General features: G+C 46.3%; 1 protein-coding gene across 1 annotated transcript; it reads right to left on the bottom strand.

Annotated features, from left to right (window-relative positions):
* Positions 1 to 5,840: 5,840 nt before the first annotated feature.
* On the bottom strand, positions 5,841 to 18,839 carry CLDN11 (claudin 11). The gene is made up of 3 exons (XM_019532727.1): positions 18,421 to 18,839; positions 15,391 to 15,555; positions 5,841 to 6,986 (listed from the first exon to the last, which is right to left on the bottom strand). Exons 1-3 carry the CDS (start codon positions 18,644 to 18,646, stop codon positions 6,754 to 6,756), a joined length of 624 nt encoding a protein of 207 aa, XP_019388272.1. The 5' UTR covers positions 18,647 to 18,839; the 3' UTR covers positions 5,841 to 6,753.
* Positions 18,840 to 20,846: the final 2,007 nt, after the last annotated feature.

Genomic DNA, 20,846 nt, shown 5'->3' with positions numbered 1-20,846 from the left:
TAATGACTTATCGAGATACTAAGAAAAGAAATCTAAATTTACCAAAATGTGTATATTTTAATAAATACATAAAGCTTTATTGTGTGCCTTTACATTTAAAAAAAATGGATTTATAAAGGAAACCAGAGAGAAATATGTCTTGGTATAAATTTCCATAGCAATGTAAAGCTTTTAAATGAAAGAATAAACCAAAAAAGGACAAAAACAGAATTTCCCATATAAATTTTGTTAAGCGGATCAGTACCTGATGGGCTGATATTTTTCAATGCTGAATTGAATATAGACGAATCTTGCCTTAAGTGCTTCAAAATTTCCTTTGTAGAAGAACCATGTAAATGGGCTGATTTTGGTATTTCCTTGCATTGTTGTGAAAAATGGTTATTAGTTTACACAATAAAACCTAAGAAAATGAAAGCGGGGTGATTAGTCGAGTTTTACCTGTGAAGTGGTCAATGTCATATTCTGCCTGTCAGGCTGGTGCTTTTACTATCCTCCAGCCCCATGACAAACAGTATCAGCACTGACTGTCACCAGGAACTCGCAGTGGCACCTGCCTGCTCTGGCCCTCTCCATGCCTTCCCCTTCACAGTTGGAAGCATGCAGGACACGCAATAGGCCTGTTGGGATTTGTGTGTGCAAAAGAAACGCCACTCCCTTGTTTTTCCATTGCTAGCTGAGTCTGTGGTGCCTGTCTCGTACCACGCTGCCTCTGTTTAAAGCCATATGCTATCACCCAACCTGCAGGGCCAAGGGCAAATTGATGGCTGGAAAGGCACTTGGGGCATGGGTTGTTGTGTTAGTACGAGTGGGGGGGAAGGCAGGCCTCAGGGCCAACACATCAGTGGTTCCCAGTCTCTTCATGCCAGGACACCCCTATCACACCAGGGCTGCTCCCAGAGTTTGATGAGGAAGGGGACTTGGTTACATCTGCTCTCATGCTGGCTCATCTGACCCCTGCTGCCAGAACCTGCAGATCAAGAAGGTGTGGGGTAGCTCTTGTACACAGCCAGCCTCTTGTTGTCCCCATGCTTTTTCTTCCCAGCCCTCCACCCCTCTTTCCCTCCCGCAACCCAGCTGACATTTTTCTCATTTCATTTTGCTGTCAAAACTGAAGTCTGAACACAGACCCTTTCCGTGGGTGTCTGCTCAGTTTTCAAACAGCTCGAAACCCAATGGGCAGTTGTTGACTTTGAAAATAACGTATTTCCCAAGGACAACACAAACACCTTCCCATAAATAAATAAAATGACACATTTCCAAAGGAAAACATTGCCGCAATGGTCTCCTGTGCTCCCAACCTACTTGCTCACCAGTGCAATTGATATGATGCTTCAGTTGCTTAATGGTTTCAAAATAAAGAGGAAATACGTTCCTTCTTCACTCCATTTTCATTTGCCCTGTTACGTGCTTCCTACACCATATATTCTCCATTTGCTTAATATTCCTGAGCAAGTCTTTCCAGCTAGCGTCCAAGTGACCTACTGCACCATGGCCTCTCCTGGCCAGTCAGCCTATGATTGTTTTATTAAGGCATTGACAACAGGAATGATTTTTATTTGACTCAGTGTTATTTTGCTTGCTAGGATGATGAACCTCTGAACTGATTAAGCCTTAATGGAAGAATCTGAGCTGATGGGTTTGTGGAGACTCAAGATTTAATGTGAGCTCTGAACATGGGAAGAATACAGCCCTGGGCTCTACTGCAGATCACAAACTTAAAAGAGGGCCTTGTCCAGGAATGGGTCATTGTAAGTACAGCCCCAAAGCCAGGTCAATTAAAGAGGGGCAGGTGAACCATGTTCAGTCTTAGGTGCTGACACAGTCCCCTGGTTGCTGTAATAGCTGAGCACCTCACAGCCTTGAAGGTATTTTACCATCACAACACCCGTGGGGTAAGGAAGTTCTGTTCTCACCGTTTTACAGGTGGGGAAGGAAGCCACATAGAGATGTCATCATCTGAGTCTAGGCTTCTCAAGCGCACTGAACACTAGGCTGCCCTTTGTCTCCAGGACAATCAGGCTGCTCCTGCTCCTACTAGTGTTGACTGAAGACTTGCCATAGCATCCTAATGTACTTCTGTGCTAAGCCAGGAGAAATTCCAGCTGTGTAACCTGCCCAGCTCTGCAGCTGATGTTACACAGGATATGGGGCTCTATTTCCACCCAGGAGAATTAAATTTTACACTCTTTTGAGGTTTTAACTCTGTGAACAAGAGCCAAAGTCCTCCAGAGCCACAAATGCTCCTGAAAGGCCATCTCCATCTTACACAGGCCAGTGGTGTTCAGGATCTGGGCAGTCCTGCAGGCATCTAGTTTTAGAAATGTGATAAACAGGTATTTGTGCTCTGATCCTTTAAAAATGAAGAGCTTGAAGTTCTTTGTGCTCCCTCCAAAAGCTGTCCGTTCTCTGCAGCCAGCACTAATAACCTTCAAAGCACTTGGCAGGTTACAGCTCACACTGTGCACTGAAGTTTACAGAGAGTCCTATTTTTACTTTGACTATTTCTTTTCCTTTCCAGAAATAAACGTTCTTCCTTCCTTAGAACAGCTTCCCTGGGGTCTTTTATAGATTTGATCTGGAATCAAACATCATCAACCTCTAACCCAAGAAAATGCAGAGGCAGCCCATTGCACTGACCAGAGCATGTCTCCTGGTGAGAGCTGAGGAGAAAGCAAGAAGGAGAGGGGAAGGAACAGGAGTTCTGAACCTCAAGGCATTGAATGCTCCCTTCATGCCTTGGGACCCCCAACAAAGTTCCCATGTGGGTGGGCTTGCATTCACCCCGTCCTCCAGATGAATTTCAGAAGAATCAGCTACAAGCCTTAAACTGGCTTTCAGAGTTGAAACAGAGCTCAGCTCCCCTCCAAACTCCTCTGCCTCTCCTGTGCCCCTCACTTCTAACCAAAAATTCATCATGGGCTTCCCATGACTCCAAGGTTTGTTCAAGTGATTTGGACTCCACTTTGGCATCTGTCATAAAGCCTGAAAATGGAGACAAACCACATATCTACTAGAAATACCCCCTCCCAAAGGCTAGATCCAGACACTTCTGAACTCTGCAGCTAGGGAATCCCAACCCAGTTGTAGAAATTGCATTTTGTTCAGTCTCAGTCCTGGAGGAAGCCAAACCCTGTGGACTTCAAAAATGGATCAGCTTTTAATGGAAACCATCCCTTTCACAGCTCCTATCTGCAGTGAAAATTAAAAGAGGCCCAAGGGCAAGACTTTTACTCTGCCAGGAAATGATGAGCTCAGGGCAGAAGATAAGAATCCATGAGACAGGCTCTGGGAAAATAAACACTGACCTGCTTTTGTGCACCAAAACCACAGGGACTGATGAAACTCCTGCACTCTCAGGCTATGGGTCTCCCTGAGACAGGTACCTTAAAGCAGTTCTTACAGATGAGAGACTGAGGCTTCAACTAAATGGAAATCTAAGACAGAAATGACACTTGCATTGATGTGAAGCAGAGATTGACACAGCACTGAGCCCAAAGAGGGCCCCAGGGAGCTATTTGACTGCACAGTTCTGTTATATATTTTACTAAGAGCTCTAAGAAGGAGCTACTGATAGTCTTGTAGTCTAATATGATTGAAGGAAACTGGACAACATTCAAACAGCTATTTATCAAAACAAGAGCTGGCTGGAGCCTAAAAGCTTTTGCAGGCAGGTTATTTCTGACTGTGAGATCTCAAGGAGAAACTTTCATGTGTCACTACTGCTATGGCTCTATATTTTGCTAAAACTTAAGAGTAGGTGAAAGCACAGGATCTTCTGACATCCAGCTGTAACTCTGCTGACAGCATGCATTTGGGCTTGCTGCAAACAAAGCAAAACTTATCTGTACTCAAAGGGAAGAAGAATGCCTGGATTTCATGTGATGTCCTCACACAGGCACCTTACATTCTCCATTTTACAGGGGATGCAAGTCACCAGCCAATTTATCCAATAAGTCAGGAATAGCACCCAGACATCTTGGCTGACAGACACCTGCATGGAGAACTGTGGGTCACAGTTGGTACCACAGAGCAGTTGGACTGAGGTAATACACAGGCATGTGCCTCAAGCAGGCAGGTGGGAGCCCATCAAAAAGGTGCCTGGAGGATGCATAAGGGGCTTTGCACTATTGCAGGCAGGATGGAGCAGCATGAAACAAAGTAAAAACCAAGAGACAGGTCAGGCCAGACTGCATCCATCCCCTATGGGGCAGGAAGATGGGCATCTCTCCCTGTACCTCTGTCTCACCTGTGCTGGGGCCAGCTCAAATTGCAGATGCTGACACAAGGACTTTTCCAGTTTAGCATTGTTGGAGGGGCAGACTGGCAACTCATGGGCTCCTCCAAAGCGCTGAGAACTAATCCACATCTCCTCAGACCTCCCATGGGAGGGGCATGGCAAAGCCCCCGGCCACAAGATGAAGGTTTCGCTAAATGCCTCTAGCCAGCTTCCAAGTTCCATTGTTTCACTAATGCTGCAACCTGCATTGCAAAACCCAGACAGGGTTCCCCAGGACACAGCCGCCTACTCATATACTTTGATCCTTCTCTGACTTAAAAAAATCCTAGATACATTTTTATTCATGGGGAAGTTGAGGAGAAAATGCAATTTGAATGGCAGCTCTGTTCAAACACTTTACCGCATACCTCTGCATTTTTCTCTCTCAGCCCAGCAGGCTTGTTTGCAGGTTACTATTCAAACAGCCTTTGCCGGGAAATTCAATCAATCCTTTTGGGTATCTGAAGAGGAGCTATTCAGCATAAAGCAGCATGAGCCAATACACAACCCACAATCAGGCCAGGCTTCACAAAGCTGCCCATCTGTGTGTTACACATTCTTTTGTGGACTCCACGTATCAATGGCAGCACTTATAGCTTCTCTTGAGTCTATACAACAATCGACTGTACTGGGCTGTGATGTAATGGGCACAAGTGTTCTGCCAAGGAGCAGTGCAGTTACAGTTCACATTGTGTACATTGTACAGGGCCCCTCCCCACCGGACAGTATGGGGCCAATGCAACACAATACCATGACTGCAAGCAACACTCTCTTCACTGTGACTCCAAGGAAGCCAACTTCATTGACACTGATTCCATCTTGCAGAGCAGCCCAAAACAGAACTGGGGGCCTGAACTTCCTTCCCAAAGTTTGCAAAAAGTCTAGTCCAGCCCCAGCTCTCATAACCTAGGCCCCATGCTAATCAGTGTATGAAAAGTGTGAAAATGGTGATAGGCAGTCCCTCCACCGATGGCTCCTTCTATGACAGGGTATCCTGCCCCAGGAGCCAAGTTATTCTGTTTCAGTTCCCAGGAAAAGATGAGTAAGGCTCAAGGAAGCCCTGATCCACTTCTATACCAGTGGCATGTGGATAGCCTTTCCCCATCATCCTTCCCCTACCTCACTTCCCTGCAGTCTACCTTATAACCTCCTCCCCAGACAGACAGTCCTGCTTCTCCACACTCTTGAGCCACAACTATTACTGGTATTTTTCTGGTTCTGAAGCATACACACATTTTTGTACCAGGATAAGTATATGCACAGTACACTCTTTAAGTGTATTGTTTCCCAAGTTCCAGGCATGTGAACACGAGGAGCACACGATATAGTGAACACCACTGCATGGAACACATGACCTCCATTTGGGCTCTGATCATTCCTGAAGAATATCCAAGTGATACTGAACACCAAACAGTCTTGTTTAATTTGACAGCAGAGTAAAATTGTTTTCCCAGAATCACTAAGAAAATCCTTCAAAATCATTGGGAAATTTGAATAAAAGCATGACACGAAAGGGAAATCTACAGGAACACATAGGGAGGAAGAAAAGGCCGTGTTTGCACACACATTGTTATTTATTGTATGATGTTTCACTTAAAATACAAAGGCACCATCAGTATTCACCAGAATTTATTGCGTTTGTAACTGGTACAGTATACTGCATGTTAAAAAATGTTCCACTTTTATGATGCAAGACAGAACGCAAATTAATTGGAATAAAGGAAAGCAATTTAAAAAAGAAAAAACCAACACTGTAAAAATACACTTTTTAGTAACCAATCTGTACAAAAAAAAATGGATAACGGGGATTAGAGCCCCCAGTGTCATTCAAAGCTATGTACATGTGCACTGTTATTCACCTTGTAATTAGAGCCTTTGGGTTTTGTTTCCTTCATACTGATGAGTTTGGGGAAAAACATTACTCAAAATGATCGAACTCCTAACAAAGTATTTACAGAGAAAAGCAAACATCTCCGCTAATCTTATGAAAAAGACACATTTGTGTGGTTGGAAAGTACAGAGCCTTCTTCCATGCCCTTTCCAGCCTATCTTTGCCAAAGAAGTGACCTTGAGTGGGAAAAGCCAATGGTAATGCATTCTGAGAAGTTACATGAATTCTCTTAACAGTGAGAAAGCGTCTCTTTTCTTTAACACTCCCATAATCAGGTGAGCTGGAATAAAGAGTAACTAAACCACCACCAGATAACACGGAACCATCCAAGAGCGTCATGAACACAAGAGTGTAGGAGAATCAGCAAAAAAATAAAGGAGGACTTATCTGCTCTGCTTGCTAGAGGTTTCTTTCATGGCAACGGGGCAGGGGAGTTAATGCTATAAAATTCCAGACGCTCATGATGTTTTTCTAACTCTTCCCCTGGGAGCGTGAGAGTGGTGTGTGCAACAGGAGGAGGAAACCCCAATACATACGCCCACCTGCAAAAGCATCTTATGATGGCTCTGGGAAGTCTCAGTGGTGCTTATACATGAGCACTCTTAGCGTGGGTTGGAGAACTAGATCCTGATGCATAGTAGAAGCGGTTTTCTCCAAAGGACTGAGCATCCCCTGAGCAACAAACAACGACACAGCCCCCAAAGAGGCAGAGGGCAGACCCAATCCAGCCGGTGTAAAGGGAGTATCCAAAACTCATGATGGTGGTCTCACGGTGAGCGCAAACGGGGAACCAGATGGTCGCAACGACACCACACATTGCTGGGGAGACATTAAAAGGGACAGTCACTGCAGCATGCAAGTCCAGCCTAATCACAGAACAAGGCAGACAAACCTCATTACATAAAAGGGAGGCAGATCCCTCTGCCTCAGCCTGAGCAAACACAACTCCCAGTGAAATCAGCTGCAAGATACTTAGTGCCTCCAGGCAGATTCTAAGGACCCAGCCCTGCAGCACATGCCTTTAATTCCCAGGAAAATCAATGACCTTGCAAGAGGGCACTAGAGACCTCACCCGAGGGAGATCTGCTTGGATTCCTTTGGGAACTGGGGGGTAGCAGCCTCATGTCTTAGCCAAGCCTCTCTCAGCTGGCACATTTCTGAAGGTCACTTTTTATTTGGGTAACATTCAATGACTGTCAAGATGCATAACAGATTGGGAGGTCACCAAGTTTCACAATACTTTATTCCTTGATTTCTCATGTGTATGGAAGCATGGAGCAGGAGCAAAATCAATTGCCAGATTCTCATTTCTCCCCTGCCAGTGATTACATATTTCCCGTTCTGTAGATTTTGATATCTAACAATGCAATTTGCTTTACAGCCCGGTTCGGGAAAGGAGATGGATCACTATTGATATTTATCAGTTTTAATCCATGCCAATCCACAAATGATGAGGTGACAAATGCAAAAAACAACGTGGGGGAAATCTTGGCCTCCCTGAAGTTAGTGGGAGCTTTGCCATAAACTCCAACCAAAGAGTTACATGGTCTGTGCATTAAACATAAGCATTTTAGATTTGTTTTAATACAGCCTTTTTTCCCCCTCTTGAAAAACATCAGGCAAACCCTGTCCTACAGATCCCCCATTCTCCATTACAAATTCCTAGGAGCATTATTCATTGGCACTTGAACAGCATAATCTGCAGAGTAGGCTGGGAAGCTGAAAGTGGGAGGATAAAAGCTTGGTTGGAAGATACGAACAGGGTGGGAGAGAGTAGGTAGAAATATCATCTTTGGCACTGAAAAACAGAAACAAAAGCAACTGAAATTGGATGCAGTGTGATATATTTTAAAGGGCAACAGCTTTGTTTTCCAGCGGTATCATCAGGGGTCAGGAATACGAGTCAGTCTTCCTTGGAGGAGATGCTTGGGAGGTATGCAGAAACAGGAATGAATTAAACAGGAGGCCAAAGGAAGCTCACATCCAGTTCACATAGTGAGTACGTGTGAGGAAGTCAGACCCACAGCCCAGGCCCTCAGCAAGCAGGTATAGCTCTGTTAACCTTAATTCATCTACCAATTCTATGCCTCCCAGCAACCCAATACCGACTGAATAACTTCTGTCTAATTAGCATGTAGGCAGGCTGCATTTCTTTTCTTGGTTCCCCGAAAGTCAGTCACAAGTAACTCAAGGGAGGCCAACAGTGTGTGAGAGAGAAGAATCCAGCTGCTCTCTATTTTTATTGTTATTATAATGCTCCTCCTTTAAAGGCCCCCCACCTTAGCTGATGGTATAAGCATTGAGGAAGTGCCCTATCCATTGAGACATTAAAACGCAAACGTAGCATCAGTAGAAAGAGAAACACCCTCAAAAATTAACAACCAGAGGAATTCAGCTGCTGAGGAGAAAGAGCAAAAATGGGGCTAGGAGGGAGGAAGTTAAGATGAAAGTTGGAAAGTTGCATTAAAAAGAGCTTGGAATAAAGAGTTTAAATTTTTAAGTAAAAAGAGAAAAGGGCAGGCAAGTTCAAGTGGGGATCACCTTCTTCCATCCTCTGGAAAGAGGGACCGAATGGGGACAAAGACAAGAGAGCTCTAAAGACTTACTTGACAAACCTTTAGAACCAAACTCAAACCCTATGGGCATCTGTAAACCATCTCATCAGCCTCCATAACAGGGACACAATTCTCTTTTAAATCCCACTACAAGGTCAAAAAGCCTAGTGAAGAGTTATACATATTTCAATTAAATTCTATAAAACTTTTTCATAAAGAGGTGGAAAAGACCAATTGCAGGCCAGCCTACAGCATGACCCCTGTAATACAGGAACTGTGTGAACACAGATGTCTTCAGGTCAAGAAGACAGCTTCAGAAACAGCTAGGACAGACACTGTGAAGATCAGTAGTGGCAGTTTCAAAAACAAGTCTGCACTTGACGGGGGCCCAAGATGGAGAACACCATCTGATTTGTGGTCATGGTTACTCAAAGCAGTGAGAAATGAGGTTCCCTCCACTCTTAACCTGTTCCACTATAATCACCCTCATTACAGGTCCTACGTTGGTCCTTCAAAGCAGTAAGTGCTTTCAGCACCTGACCCAGGCATCAGCAATCCTTGCCGGGTCCAAGCGCCTCCAAGGATAGGGCCCTAAAACAATACTTCTTTATGGCTCATACATCTGAGGGGAATTAATCTGTCAATATTTATTTCCTGCAGAGGCAAGCTGTGCTGGACTCTGTCCTTGTGGCTATCAGAAAATCAGAACAAAACAATAACAAGACTATGGCAGAATTACAGATTTCCACCCACCGCGGTTAAAGATATCTTGAGGCCGTGTCAAAAAGTTAAGGTTGCAGAAGGGAAAAAAAGAAGCAGGAGGAAAGAAAAAATAAAACTGTTTAGATAAGCAGAGAATAAACCAGAGACTCTGCCCAATAAAGCAGAGAACACAACCCCAATAGCGGCAGGTATTATTAGAGAAAATATTTTCTCATGGATGAGAGAGGAACATGCAAAGGATGCTAATAAAGCCTGCAATAATCTTGAGCCTCCCCTGAAGAAAAGACCAAATGGATTTTTGCCGGAAACATGGGGGGGGAAATAGGAATTTATCCTGCATGTTGATCAAATCCTTCCAAACAAGGATGCCGACAAGCATCAAATGTTTTCAAACATAAATGTATCAACTGAGAATCTGAAAAAAAACATTCTGAGGCCACTAAAAAAAGCTTCTTTGTTGTCCACAAAGGCCACAATCATCTTTTCTTTTCTGTCTGCGCTGGGTGAGAAAAAAATATATTTATGCCCATACTCTATGATAGCCTTATCCTTTCAGAGCTCCCACCCACCCCACACAACCCAGGACAGAAAAAAGCACTTGATCTGATCTGAGAAGAGCTCTCTGAGACATTGGTACAATAACATCTCTTGTATATGGAGCTAAATTGTGTATAAACCACCTTTTTTAGTGTTGACAATATTTGGAAGTCTGTGCAATGCAAACCAAAGACTCCAGGGCTCAGTTTTGCCTCTCCATAGCTGGATATTATCAGCTGGTTCCAAATTACCCGGTTGGTTCCAAAGGGAAAGTGAGGGAATCACCACAGTTTTTTTAATACCATGCCTGGCCATTTCAATTCAAGTCTCCCAATAGGAGATGCTCCAATTTCCAATATTTAAATCAGAGGGTTCTGATTTTATCCTGAAAATGAGACAGTACAGGACTCAAGAAAACTTCCTCTACATATCAGGAAACATCGCAGGGCTAGTTTCAGGACATACTGGAATAGGTTTCCCTACAGCATAGACCCATTAGACTACAAACTGTTCCTAGTTCTCTTTTCCTGCTGATATTGTCTAGGTCTATGAACTAAAACATAAATGATCTATGAACTGGCTGCTCACAAATGAGAACAGGTATTAATACACCACACTCATAGTTATTCCAACACTCCTCTACAAATTTACACTGCCACTACCTCACCACTCTGCTTCAAACGTCCTATTAATATCTTGTTTTGCTGTGGAGCTGCAGCGACAAAACCACAGCTCTGAGTGCACCTTCTATATTACAGATTTGGTTTAATTAGGTGACAGCTGCACAGAAACAGGGAGCACAAAGGGCAGTTTTGCAGCTGGTGAGAAGGCAATAGTCGTGTGACCACAGGGGAGTGAGTCTTCACTTATCTGCCTCCTTTGCAAGTCTTTGAAACTTATTAGCTGAAGAAGGAAGGCAGTGTACATCAAATAAAAGAGTGCTAACTAAGGAAAAGCATCATTCCACATTGAAAATGCCCTGAAGAAAAGCCTTAACAAATCTCCTGTACTTCTCATTTGCTTGGTGAGGAATGAGTTTCTGTAATCTTCCTTCTGCTCTTGCTAACCAAATGGTATCTCCCAGTTCCACAAAAGACTCTTTTGCCTTCATTTTCCAGGAAATGCTTTCCTTTTAAACCAAAATGAAACTATTCCACATTTCCAAGTGGAAAATATCTGGAGCTTTCCTTTAAAGTGTTCAGTAGTTATGGTCTGATTCTCTAAAAGAGTACAAGGACTTTTTCATGAGCACAGCATCAGTATCACATCAGGGATGATGTATCCATCTCTGCTTTGTCTGCTGTGGGCATATGAGCCAATCTAGCAGTCAAAATGCACCCTATACCAAAAACTGGCGCACACTTCTAAGTTCCAGCCACACGTGGGATATTTGTACTGTTGTTATAAAATATTTCACGCTATTGAGAAGGAATAATATTATGAACAAGCATCTTTGTAACATTCAAAACTATTTGGATTCCAAAAATAGCCTGTGATGAGAAAACTGCCTGAGCTAAAAAAGAATCTTTCCCCGACTTTCCATTATTCAATGTATAAAATAGCTAATGCAATCTTTAGTATTAAGTCTTGATATCAGAGCAATAGATTTTCAGATTTTTTTTTCCAGTGCCATTTATTTAAGATTCTCCACCTACACCATAAAATTGACCAGCTAGGCATCAGCAAGGGGTCCCCCTGAATTAGTATCAATGTTTTTTTAACTACTAGTGCATGTTTTTTTGTTCCATCAACACTAGCTGTTGAATTGTTTTCAGAGCCAGTTCAGAGGGAACCACTCCTGACAACTGTTTTCAGCTGTAAATCAATTTCCTCATATAGACAGGATTAAAGTAAGGACATAAAAAATACGTCAGCAGGCAGTGAAGAGGGGTGTGCACATTTATGTTTGTTCTTACTGCAGCCTGCTATTTTCAGTGGACATTAAATCAATGGAATATCTGAACCCATTATTTTCCTGGCGGGTTGTCAATAGCTATTTTAGATTCCATATTGTGTGTCAAACTTTATTTTTCTAAACAATTCCAGTTCTAAACCTCTGTCCATTACTTCTGCACAACGGGATATTCAGTGCCTTGCCCACTCATGATCTCAATTTGAATCTCCACCCATAAAACCCGTGCTCTGGGAATCATGCGTTTAGATGAAAGTCTCAGCAGTAGTTTAAGACCAAAAGCTCCTGGGTGTGAAAGAAATCTTGAAGAGATGAACCAGAAAGGTTTCAATGACCAGAAGGTTAAGAATCATAATCTGTTACTTATTAATTTTAAAAATCTTTTCTGCTTAAGCCAACCTACCTAATGATTTGGGGGCCTGACTTTCAATTGCCAGATTGGTAAAACTGTATTTTTCATCTTCCAGATCATTAATAGGGTGTAGCAACACCCAACTCACATGCTGCTGTACAACATTCATATTTCAGGGTTGCCATCTCACCAAGCTTGGCCTTGAAAATATAGGCTTTTCTAAATATATTCAAGAGCATTAGAGGCACGTTGACTACTGTGGAATCCAACTGAAACAGTTTTATTGTTTAAAAATATCACAGGAGAACCAGACAACCCAAAACTGACTTTCTTTGTTCAGACAGAGAGGAACTACATGGCATCAGCAGTACTTAGAGGAACTAGGTAAGGGCCAAGGCAACAACGGCAAGCAGCACTAGTAGTTGAAAGCCAGTGAATTGAGTTTTAAGAAGTGATGCTGCTGCTGCCAGTACCACACAGTATATTCAGCTATTACCTATACAATGCCCCAAATATTTCTAGACTCTCCAAGACTTACCCCTGCTAAGCATCCCCACTCCCATGGACAAGGGATCTCAGCACTTTGCAGAACTGAGCAAAGAGTGGAACTGATTCAGATCTCACATATACAGGGTTTAACTTAAAGTCACTGAGAGATGAGAATCAGGCACACATGATTAATTAGCCTCCCAATATCCCTTTAGTGTTCAGAGGGTTCACCAGTTTGGTGGGAGGCGTGCTTCTCTGGCCATGCACTCAGGGAGCTTTATTCTCTCTTCACTTACACTGGGTTGAACCAAGATCAAATCTGTTCTTGTCAGTGGAATTACACCAATGTACAACTGGTGTAAATGAGTGGGCTCTGGGTCCAAGAGGCACATGGGCCAGCACTGACGGGCCTTGGTAAGTCATGTCAGTTTACTGCATTTCAGGCTGACATGTGTCACTGCAGTTTTGTTACCTATTTGTGTGTCCTGTTATTCCACTGAAATCCTATCGCCGCAGGCAGATGCCATTAGCTACTCAGAAGGGATAAGTTCTGCCTGCATAATGAGTAATTGACTGAAGTCTCAAAAGGGAAAGAATTATAGGCAATGCACACTGAATTCAGCTACAGCTACAGAGATACAACAGAATGGAGGATTTCTGCGGCTTAATCAAGGAGTCACATCTATTGACCACAAAGCCCCACTCCACGCAGATCCTCCCAGCCCCAATTTATGGTAGGGCTAATTGTTTCATCACTGTTTAGATGTACCAATCACCGCTCCCCAAAGTTGGACATATGAACAAGGTTTATTTCTCCTCCCATCCCTCCCCAAGTGAGCTCCCTCTCTGCCAAGCCTGGCTAAACTGCTTCAGGCTTTGGATGGTCTGCGGTCAGAAGTGAGTTCACATGTTATCACAGCCCTATAATTTGACTGTTGGAAGCAAAGACACCATGGCAAATCCTCAGTCCTAAATGGGGCCTTTAAGTCTGACTTAGGACTGCCAGCTGTGACAGTGTCCTTTAAAATACAAGCAGTGCTTTAAGTCCCATTAGCGTAGGCACTGTATCAGTGAGTGAAGATAGTTGCTGACTGATCAGTGGCCTAACTGAAATGAATTTGGGCTCTAAGTCTAGGTCCTAATGGATTAGTGTCCACATAGCGAAGGAAAAAAACCCACCAGACTTGTTACAGATAATTCAATGCCCAGACTTAGTACTGAAGCACTGAGTGGACAAGGAGCCTCAATCTACCATGAAGGTGACTCCACCACTCTGGGCTGGACAGGGAAGAAGGAAGCTTGCCCTGCCACTAGCCTATTCTGATGACTTCAGTCTCCAGCCCTTGCAAAAGATCAAACCATGTGCTTCTTTTTTAATTGATGGACCTCCTGAGAAGATAAGCAACAGTAGCCTTGCTAAGGACGGGTGGCTGGGGCAGCAGCCCTGGACACCAATTTGGGGAGGGTGCAGAAATTATGGTTATACCTGCTGCTGGCTGGCCATATCAGCTGCAGCTGGCCCATGTACTTCTGCTGCCCTGGGCACTGATCTGCCCTGTTATGGCTCTGATGCAGAAGGCACTGAAAGGCAAATGCCCAACTCAACAGTGGGACCAGACACCTGCTGTGCTGGATGCACTGGACCTTCGCTGCCTTGCCTCTGGGCTCCTCACCCCAAAGCTAGCATGGGCTGCAGCAGCTCAGCAGTTACCCAGCCTAAGTGCTGACTATTTCTGCTGTGGCAACTACCTCCAGTGTCCACTGAAAACCCCCCCCACGCAGCATGATGTCATTGCCGGCTGCCAATGACCAAGCAAAGCTGCACAAAGAAGCCACTCTTCCTTGCTCCTCCTCCTCTGCTAAACAGGCTGATAAAAAACAAGACACCAGGGCCTGTTGTCGAGATGACGAGGCCTCAAGAATGTGCAGGTGCCACACTTGGGACAATGAGCTCCACAGTCCCGTTCTGCTCATAACAATCTCCCCTCAGTAACACAGAAAGAGAAGAAATGTCAAGAGTAGCTCAGAAAGTCCCAGCTAATAGGCTGCACAGCAGAGAACTGCAGAGGGTATGACCTCTCCCCTCCCCCCGCTTTATCTCATGTCCTGATACTGACACCCATCCCTTGGGTCCAAGGGCTCACATGGCTTGTACATTCTCAGTCTTCCTTCCCCCACCCCCTGATGCCTCCATAGGTATCAGGATAGGAAGATCCCAAAGAAAATTTGTGGGCTATTCCCTGACCCTAAGAAACTTTGGGCAAATGGGAATCCAGTCCGTCTCCCCCTCTCCCTCCTCTGAAAACGGCTAGTGAGCAAAATCAATCACCCGAGGGGCAGCTCTGCATGCATGCTGCTACTGAGCACTCTACGGTAGACACATGCTGGTGGCTTTTCTTGAGGCAAGCTGCCAGAGGACTCCATAAGACAATGCACAGTAGGGCTTAGAGGTCCTTCCCCCATCCCTCACTGCTCTCTTTGTTTGTTCTCGCCTCATGTTTATGCATGTGTTTTCTCCAGCAGACTATGGCCAACCGCAGACAGCCATGTTTTCTGCAATCGGGTCATTTCCCACCTATTCAGCTTGTCCTTAAACCTAGTGAGAGCATCTCATTCCAGCAAGGTAGTCTGCATGGAGCTGGATGCATGCCTTACCCAAGAGAATGATCAGGATTCCTCCCAGCTGGGAACGACGGTACTTGGCAGCTCCTGGCTCGTGGCCCATCCGTATGCAGGGCAGAACAGTAACCAGCAAGAAGATTGCTGGGATGCCCAGAACTGAGGCAGCAATCATCAGTGCTCGACACGCCTGGACATAGCCTGTTGAGAAAGACAGCTCAGTCTTTAGTATTCAGCATAAGAGGTGAACTTTAGCCAAATACTCTGGTATAACCAGCTACTCACCACTGGCTCCTAACTAAAGCTGGACAGTCCTCTTAGCACACGAGAGCCCTGTGTTAAGTCCCTGCTCTGCCTGATATGCACATCTCAGACATACCAGGCTAACCATCACATACTCCAGTTGAAGCTACTCTGCTTCATGTATATAATTAAATATTTATTGGAGAAGCTAAACAGACTGACTGCCTTCCCCACCCAGTGGTGTGGGCACTCATCTGAGGCATGGCACACCCAGGTGCAAGTCCCATATCCCAGGCAAGCGCCCTGATCCCCAAGCTATTGGCGATTCTGAGGTGAATGTGTCTTCCGCTCTAAGTTTTATGCCATTAGAGTGAGTGTTTCCCAGCCACCAGCACCCTTCACCAGTGAATCACCTTCCCATTGGTTTCAACCCTACTGAAGCTGCTCTCTGCGGGGACTGGGCTTCCATGGGTAAGGGAATGACTCCCATTAAACCCAGAGTCTTTCAGTAGGTAGTTCTATACTGGTCTGCCTTATTTAAAATTCCGTTGCCATAAAAACTCACATGCACACATCTCCCAGATGTACACCCCTGTGGGGAAGTTCCAGAGGCGGTGGCATGGAGTTGCACTGCCCAAAAGTCAGAGAAAAAAAATCAGGAGGAAGCTACCAGTGTTGTGAATGGGAATTCCACAGGACCCTGGGCTTTACTGGGCTGAACCTGTTGCCCTTTGGCAAGGGTGTAAACCACATCCTCCACTGAGTTTCCTGTCCCCTGTGAAACAGGAGGACATAATATGATCCCTTTGACTGAGAAATACCAGGCATCTATATTACCACCAAATAATCCATTGAATCTATCACATATCAGTGCTAACAAATGTATTTGGGAAAAGAGAAACAGTGTGTCTGAGGTTTGTCCCTGCTAGCGGGGAACCTCCTGCCTGCTCTCCTTGCTGTCTAAATGGGAAGGGGGCATTCTAGGGGAAATACACCTAGTCCTCACTCTCATTCCCATTCTGCTAATGGAAGGAAATATGACCACTGCCAGATGAGATGGATATCGGTCCATTCACGAGTTCAGAAAGTTTGTTGATACTGCAGATATACCCACAAATCATGGCTTGCATCAAACCACTAATTATCATGCAGGGGAGAAAAGCAGGGTTTGGCTTCCTGGAGGTGTAGATTCTTTGTACAACTGGAATGTTTCCTTGCTTTTTCAAGAGGCACCTTTAAAGAAAACAATTGCTTTAAAAAGTGCATAGCAAAAGTAGAAAAGTCCTTTTTTGCAAATGAGACTGAAAAACCCTGCATGAGTTTTGAATACTTGATCCCAATTGCACAAATATACAAGCACCTTCACTTTAAATCCTTTCAACTCATTCAGTGAAACGTGCCACATGGATTTCAGCTGCTAGATGAATTAAGAAGATATCCTCTCTGTTGTGCATATGCCGGTATTAAAGGAGTTACACTAAGAAGCATCTCACTCTGTTCTATTTTTGTTGAGGAAGAACATTGTTTTCCATTGCTAAACAATCTAATTATCAATTCTTTCAAAGTTTTATGGTACAGTTTCTTGAGGAAGGGGTTTTTTTGTCTTCTCTACTGCAGCAAGGATATTGTTGGCACTAAACTCAAAATAAACAAGGAAGGCACTGGAAAAGAAGTAGGATATGAGCAGGGTCTAATTACATACACTAATGATGAAGAGTCCAAGAAAACCTGTGACAGAATTATGTGTTCCATCATGATGATTAGTGGCACTACACCAAACAAAAGTAGGGCATTTCTGCTTTCACCGAATGGGTCTTCTAACTAGCTTCTAAAAAGTAAGATGATAAATAACAGCAAAAATCCTTCATAAGCTAAAAATAGCAGGCAGATTCCCGCCCCCCAGCAGAACTGTAGGGAGGAGGGATCTGAGAAGAGCTGCAGTCCAAGATGCTGCACAACAAGAAGGGTTACAAAACTGATAGTGATGCAAATGGGAAAAGCTATCAGCTAGGCGAGCTCTTAACAGACATGCAGATCGTACAAGGAATCTGCATGGCAGCTCCAGAGGTTGGTTAGTTAGCCCAAGACAAAGGAGTCAAATCATGACACATCGTGTTTAACTTGGACTTTGGTGTGAAAGGACTTTATCAAATGATGATGTAAGTAGTGTACACCAAGAGTAATTAACCATAGCAAACTGGCATAGCTATATGACTTCAAGTACGATCAACTATATGTTTAAAAGTTGTATACTGTACAGGTTTAAGAACAGAAAGCATCAGAAGATGAATGGTCTTCTGAAGCAATAAAAATCCATTGCATCTTTAATGCTATAATATTAAAGATTAAACTCATTAGCATATTCCAGTTGATACAATAGAGCTTCAATATCTGGTTTGGTAGAGCTTTATTATTATTTGAAGTAAAAACTAAATGGGATAACTATAATTTTTAACTCTACACTATATCTTACTATATTGCATTACACTTACTGAAGTAGCAAGAGCCAGGAGAAGGAAAGCAGTAATGTGTCAGGTAGCAGACAAGAAGAAAAGCTGAATCTTCAGCAGTGTAATGAGGCAGAATCAGGCTTGAGACACAACAAAGGGTTAGATAAGAGTGTTAGATAGAGCAGATCTTTAATATTAGCTACAGATTAGAATCAAGTTAGAAGATAACACTCAAACTCCCCTCCTGTGTTGACTGGAACAGATCTTGCACTGATGAAGTCCATGGCAGTTTTGCTGTGGTTGCACACTGAAGCAGCACCAGCCCTTTTAAGGGGCAACCCTGCCTGGATGGGTCAAGGTGGAGAGCCCATACCTGGTAATATGAGGATGTCCACTAATGGCTTGCAGTGATAGAGCCCTGTTGCCATGACACAGTCTGCCCACAGCCCTTTGGATCCCAGTTCGTCCATTTTCCTGCAGGTGGTAATGGTGTAGCCACAAGTCACTACCCAGTCGTTGGTGGCGGTGGCCACGATCAGGCCGATCCAGCCGACAAAGCTACAGGCAAATCCAACTAGGTGCAAGCAAGTAGCCACCATGTCAGCCCCTTCTTCTGGCAAGCCAGGCAACTGGAAAGACAAGCACAAAAACAGAGTGAAGGAGCTGGCCGGGCTGTGCAAGCTAGAGCGGCCCCAGCGCCGGGACCTGCCCCGAGCAGAGAGGACCGAGTGTGCTGGAAGCAGCTGCGACAGCTGTGGGCACAGGGCTCGGGAGGAGCCGGCCCGGGTCCCAGCCCCACGAAGGGAGATGGGAGGAGCGACACGGGGCGCCCCAGCTTGTCCCAAAGAGGCGCTGGGAGCGCCGCGGCCAATGGGAGCGCAGGCGGGGCGGGCGCCGAGCTGTGGGAGGCGCGGGACGGAGCCGGGGACGCCGCACCAAGCGCGGGGCCGGGGCAGCTCCCCCGGGCGCCCGGCGCTGCCCCGCCGCGCGCTCGGAGCAGGCCGCGGACACACGCGCAGGTGGAGCCGGCTAGCGGGATGCGCGCCGCACTGCACCGGCGCCTCGGGGGACGAGGGCCCGGGCCGGAGGATGAAGGCGCCTCCAGGAGCGGGGAGGCGGCTGCTGCCCGGCCTCAGCCCGCCCGTGAGGAAGAAGCGTGATGAGAAACGAGCGGGCTCGGCCGGGGCGCGCCACAGCTGCCGCGGGGCTTCCCCAGCAAAGCAAAGCAAAGCGCCTGGGACTAATGGCGGCCAAGAAAGCATCTCTCGCCCTCCAGTTTAAGCTCGCTGGGACGGCGAGGCGCCCTCCCCCGCCAGGCTTTGTGAGCACCCGGACCGCACAGACGCGGCTGTGGCGCGCGCCGGGGGGCGACTGAGTGACGTTGAAATCCAATGCGTCTCCCAAATTCAGAGCGGCTGGCTGGCGCGGGTGTGCTAGTCAGGACTCCGGTAGCAACAGACACGCTTTAAAGCTGGCATGCCTAGGCCCCTGCTCCCCAAACTTCCCCTCAGCGTGGCCCCTCGTTCCCAGCCGCGCCCCCGCTGGCTGATGGTGCGACCCCCGGTTCGGGAACCGCTGGCTTTTAGGCGGGGTTCATGACCAGGGATCTGGGTTTGCTGTGGGAAAACACAGATTTTCTCATTTCACGCAGAAGAGCGTGGGTTTTTCTACTTTAAAGCGGAAACGCGTGGGAAACTGTGGGTTTCCCCTTGCGGATTGGCAGAGGAGCAGGGGAAGGCCCAGCCGGGGCTGTGCATGGGCTGGGGCCGAGGCCAGAAGGAGCAGCTGCGGGGCCGGCAGGGAGAGGGATGGATCCACAGGTGGCTCGCAGAGGGGTTGGCAGGTTGGCTCACACACTCCCAGGGAGCCATGGAGGGCACAGATGGGGCCAGGCTGCGGGCTTGGGCTCCCCACCCTGCTGCCCTCCCTCTGGAGCCCCCACGGCCCAGCAGGTAGGGTCTGGCACAGCAGAGCAGGAAGCTCAGTGCTGCTGCATCAAACCCCGTTCAGCTGTAGCGAAGCACCCCCTGCCCACCCAGCAGCAGCAGGGTTGGTGGCACAGGCTGCTGTCTCTCGCTGCTGATGGGTGGGAAGGGGGCACCTCATCATGGAGTTTGGGGCTTGCAGCAGCAGCAACGAGCTTCTCTGGCACTGTACCACAGAGGCCCTCAGGGGAGAGCAGCAAGGCAGGAAGCCCTGAGCCTGCAGCAGGCAGCCTGCCTCCCCTGCCATGGGCTCCAGTCCAGCCATGCTGCCCATCGGGGAGGGGGAGCTGGGCTCAGCGCTCAACACCGCTGCAGCAGTGCCACATCCCACAGGCAGCAGACAGGGCTTGGGGTGCTGCTGGGTTGAAGAGGGGACTGCGGGCCCAGGTCCCTGGCCCCATAGCCCTGGCAGCTGGGGGCCCCTCTGGCATGGCTGGGGGGTGAGGGGCTGTAGGTGTGAAGTGAGGGGCACCAGCAGGGGCCAGGGGGCTGTGGGTGGGGAATGAGGGGTACCAACTGGACTGGGGGGTGGCTGAATTGGGAGTGAGGGGCAATGGATAGGCAGGGCACCAGCATATCAGGGCTGCTCAGTAGCACAATGAAGGGGGTCAGGGGGGCAGCCACAGCTGGACCTGTGTCCTGGTGAGTGAAGGATGCAGGGGGATTTTCCATGATAACAAATTGAAAATCAAATGCCAAACTGTATAGGTATTTAGAATTTATTTTATTATAGTGATTGAGGCACTTGTAGGCTTCCAAATTGCTTTAGAATGATAAATATGTCAATAAAACATTGTGTTCAATTGATACCTAT

The sequence above is a fragment of the Crocodylus porosus genome, unplaced genomic scaffold, assembly GCF_001723895.1.
Source record: "Crocodylus porosus isolate Cpor-Errol unplaced genomic scaffold, CroPor_comp1, whole genome shotgun sequence".
Taxonomy (NCBI): domain Eukaryota; kingdom Metazoa; phylum Chordata; order Crocodylia; family Crocodylidae; genus Crocodylus; species Crocodylus porosus.
Note: the sequence above shows the minus strand (reverse complement) of the source record. Positions and strands in the feature narration are given on the sequence as shown.

Excerpts from the sequence above, each read along its gene's own strand:
- CLDN11 (XM_019532727.1), bottom strand. The coding sequence starts at position 18,646 with ATGGTGGCTACTTGCTTGCACCTAGTTGGATTTGCCTGTAGCTTTGTC. Across the intron at positions 15,556-18,420 it reads GGACATCCTCATATTACCAG|GCTATGTCCAGGCGTGTCGA; the intron begins GTATGGGCTCTC and ends CTTTCTCAACAG. Across the intron at positions 6,987-15,390 it reads AATCCTGATCATTCTCTTGG|CAATGTGTGGTGTCGTTGCG; the intron begins GTAAGGCATGCA and ends ATGTCTCCCCAG.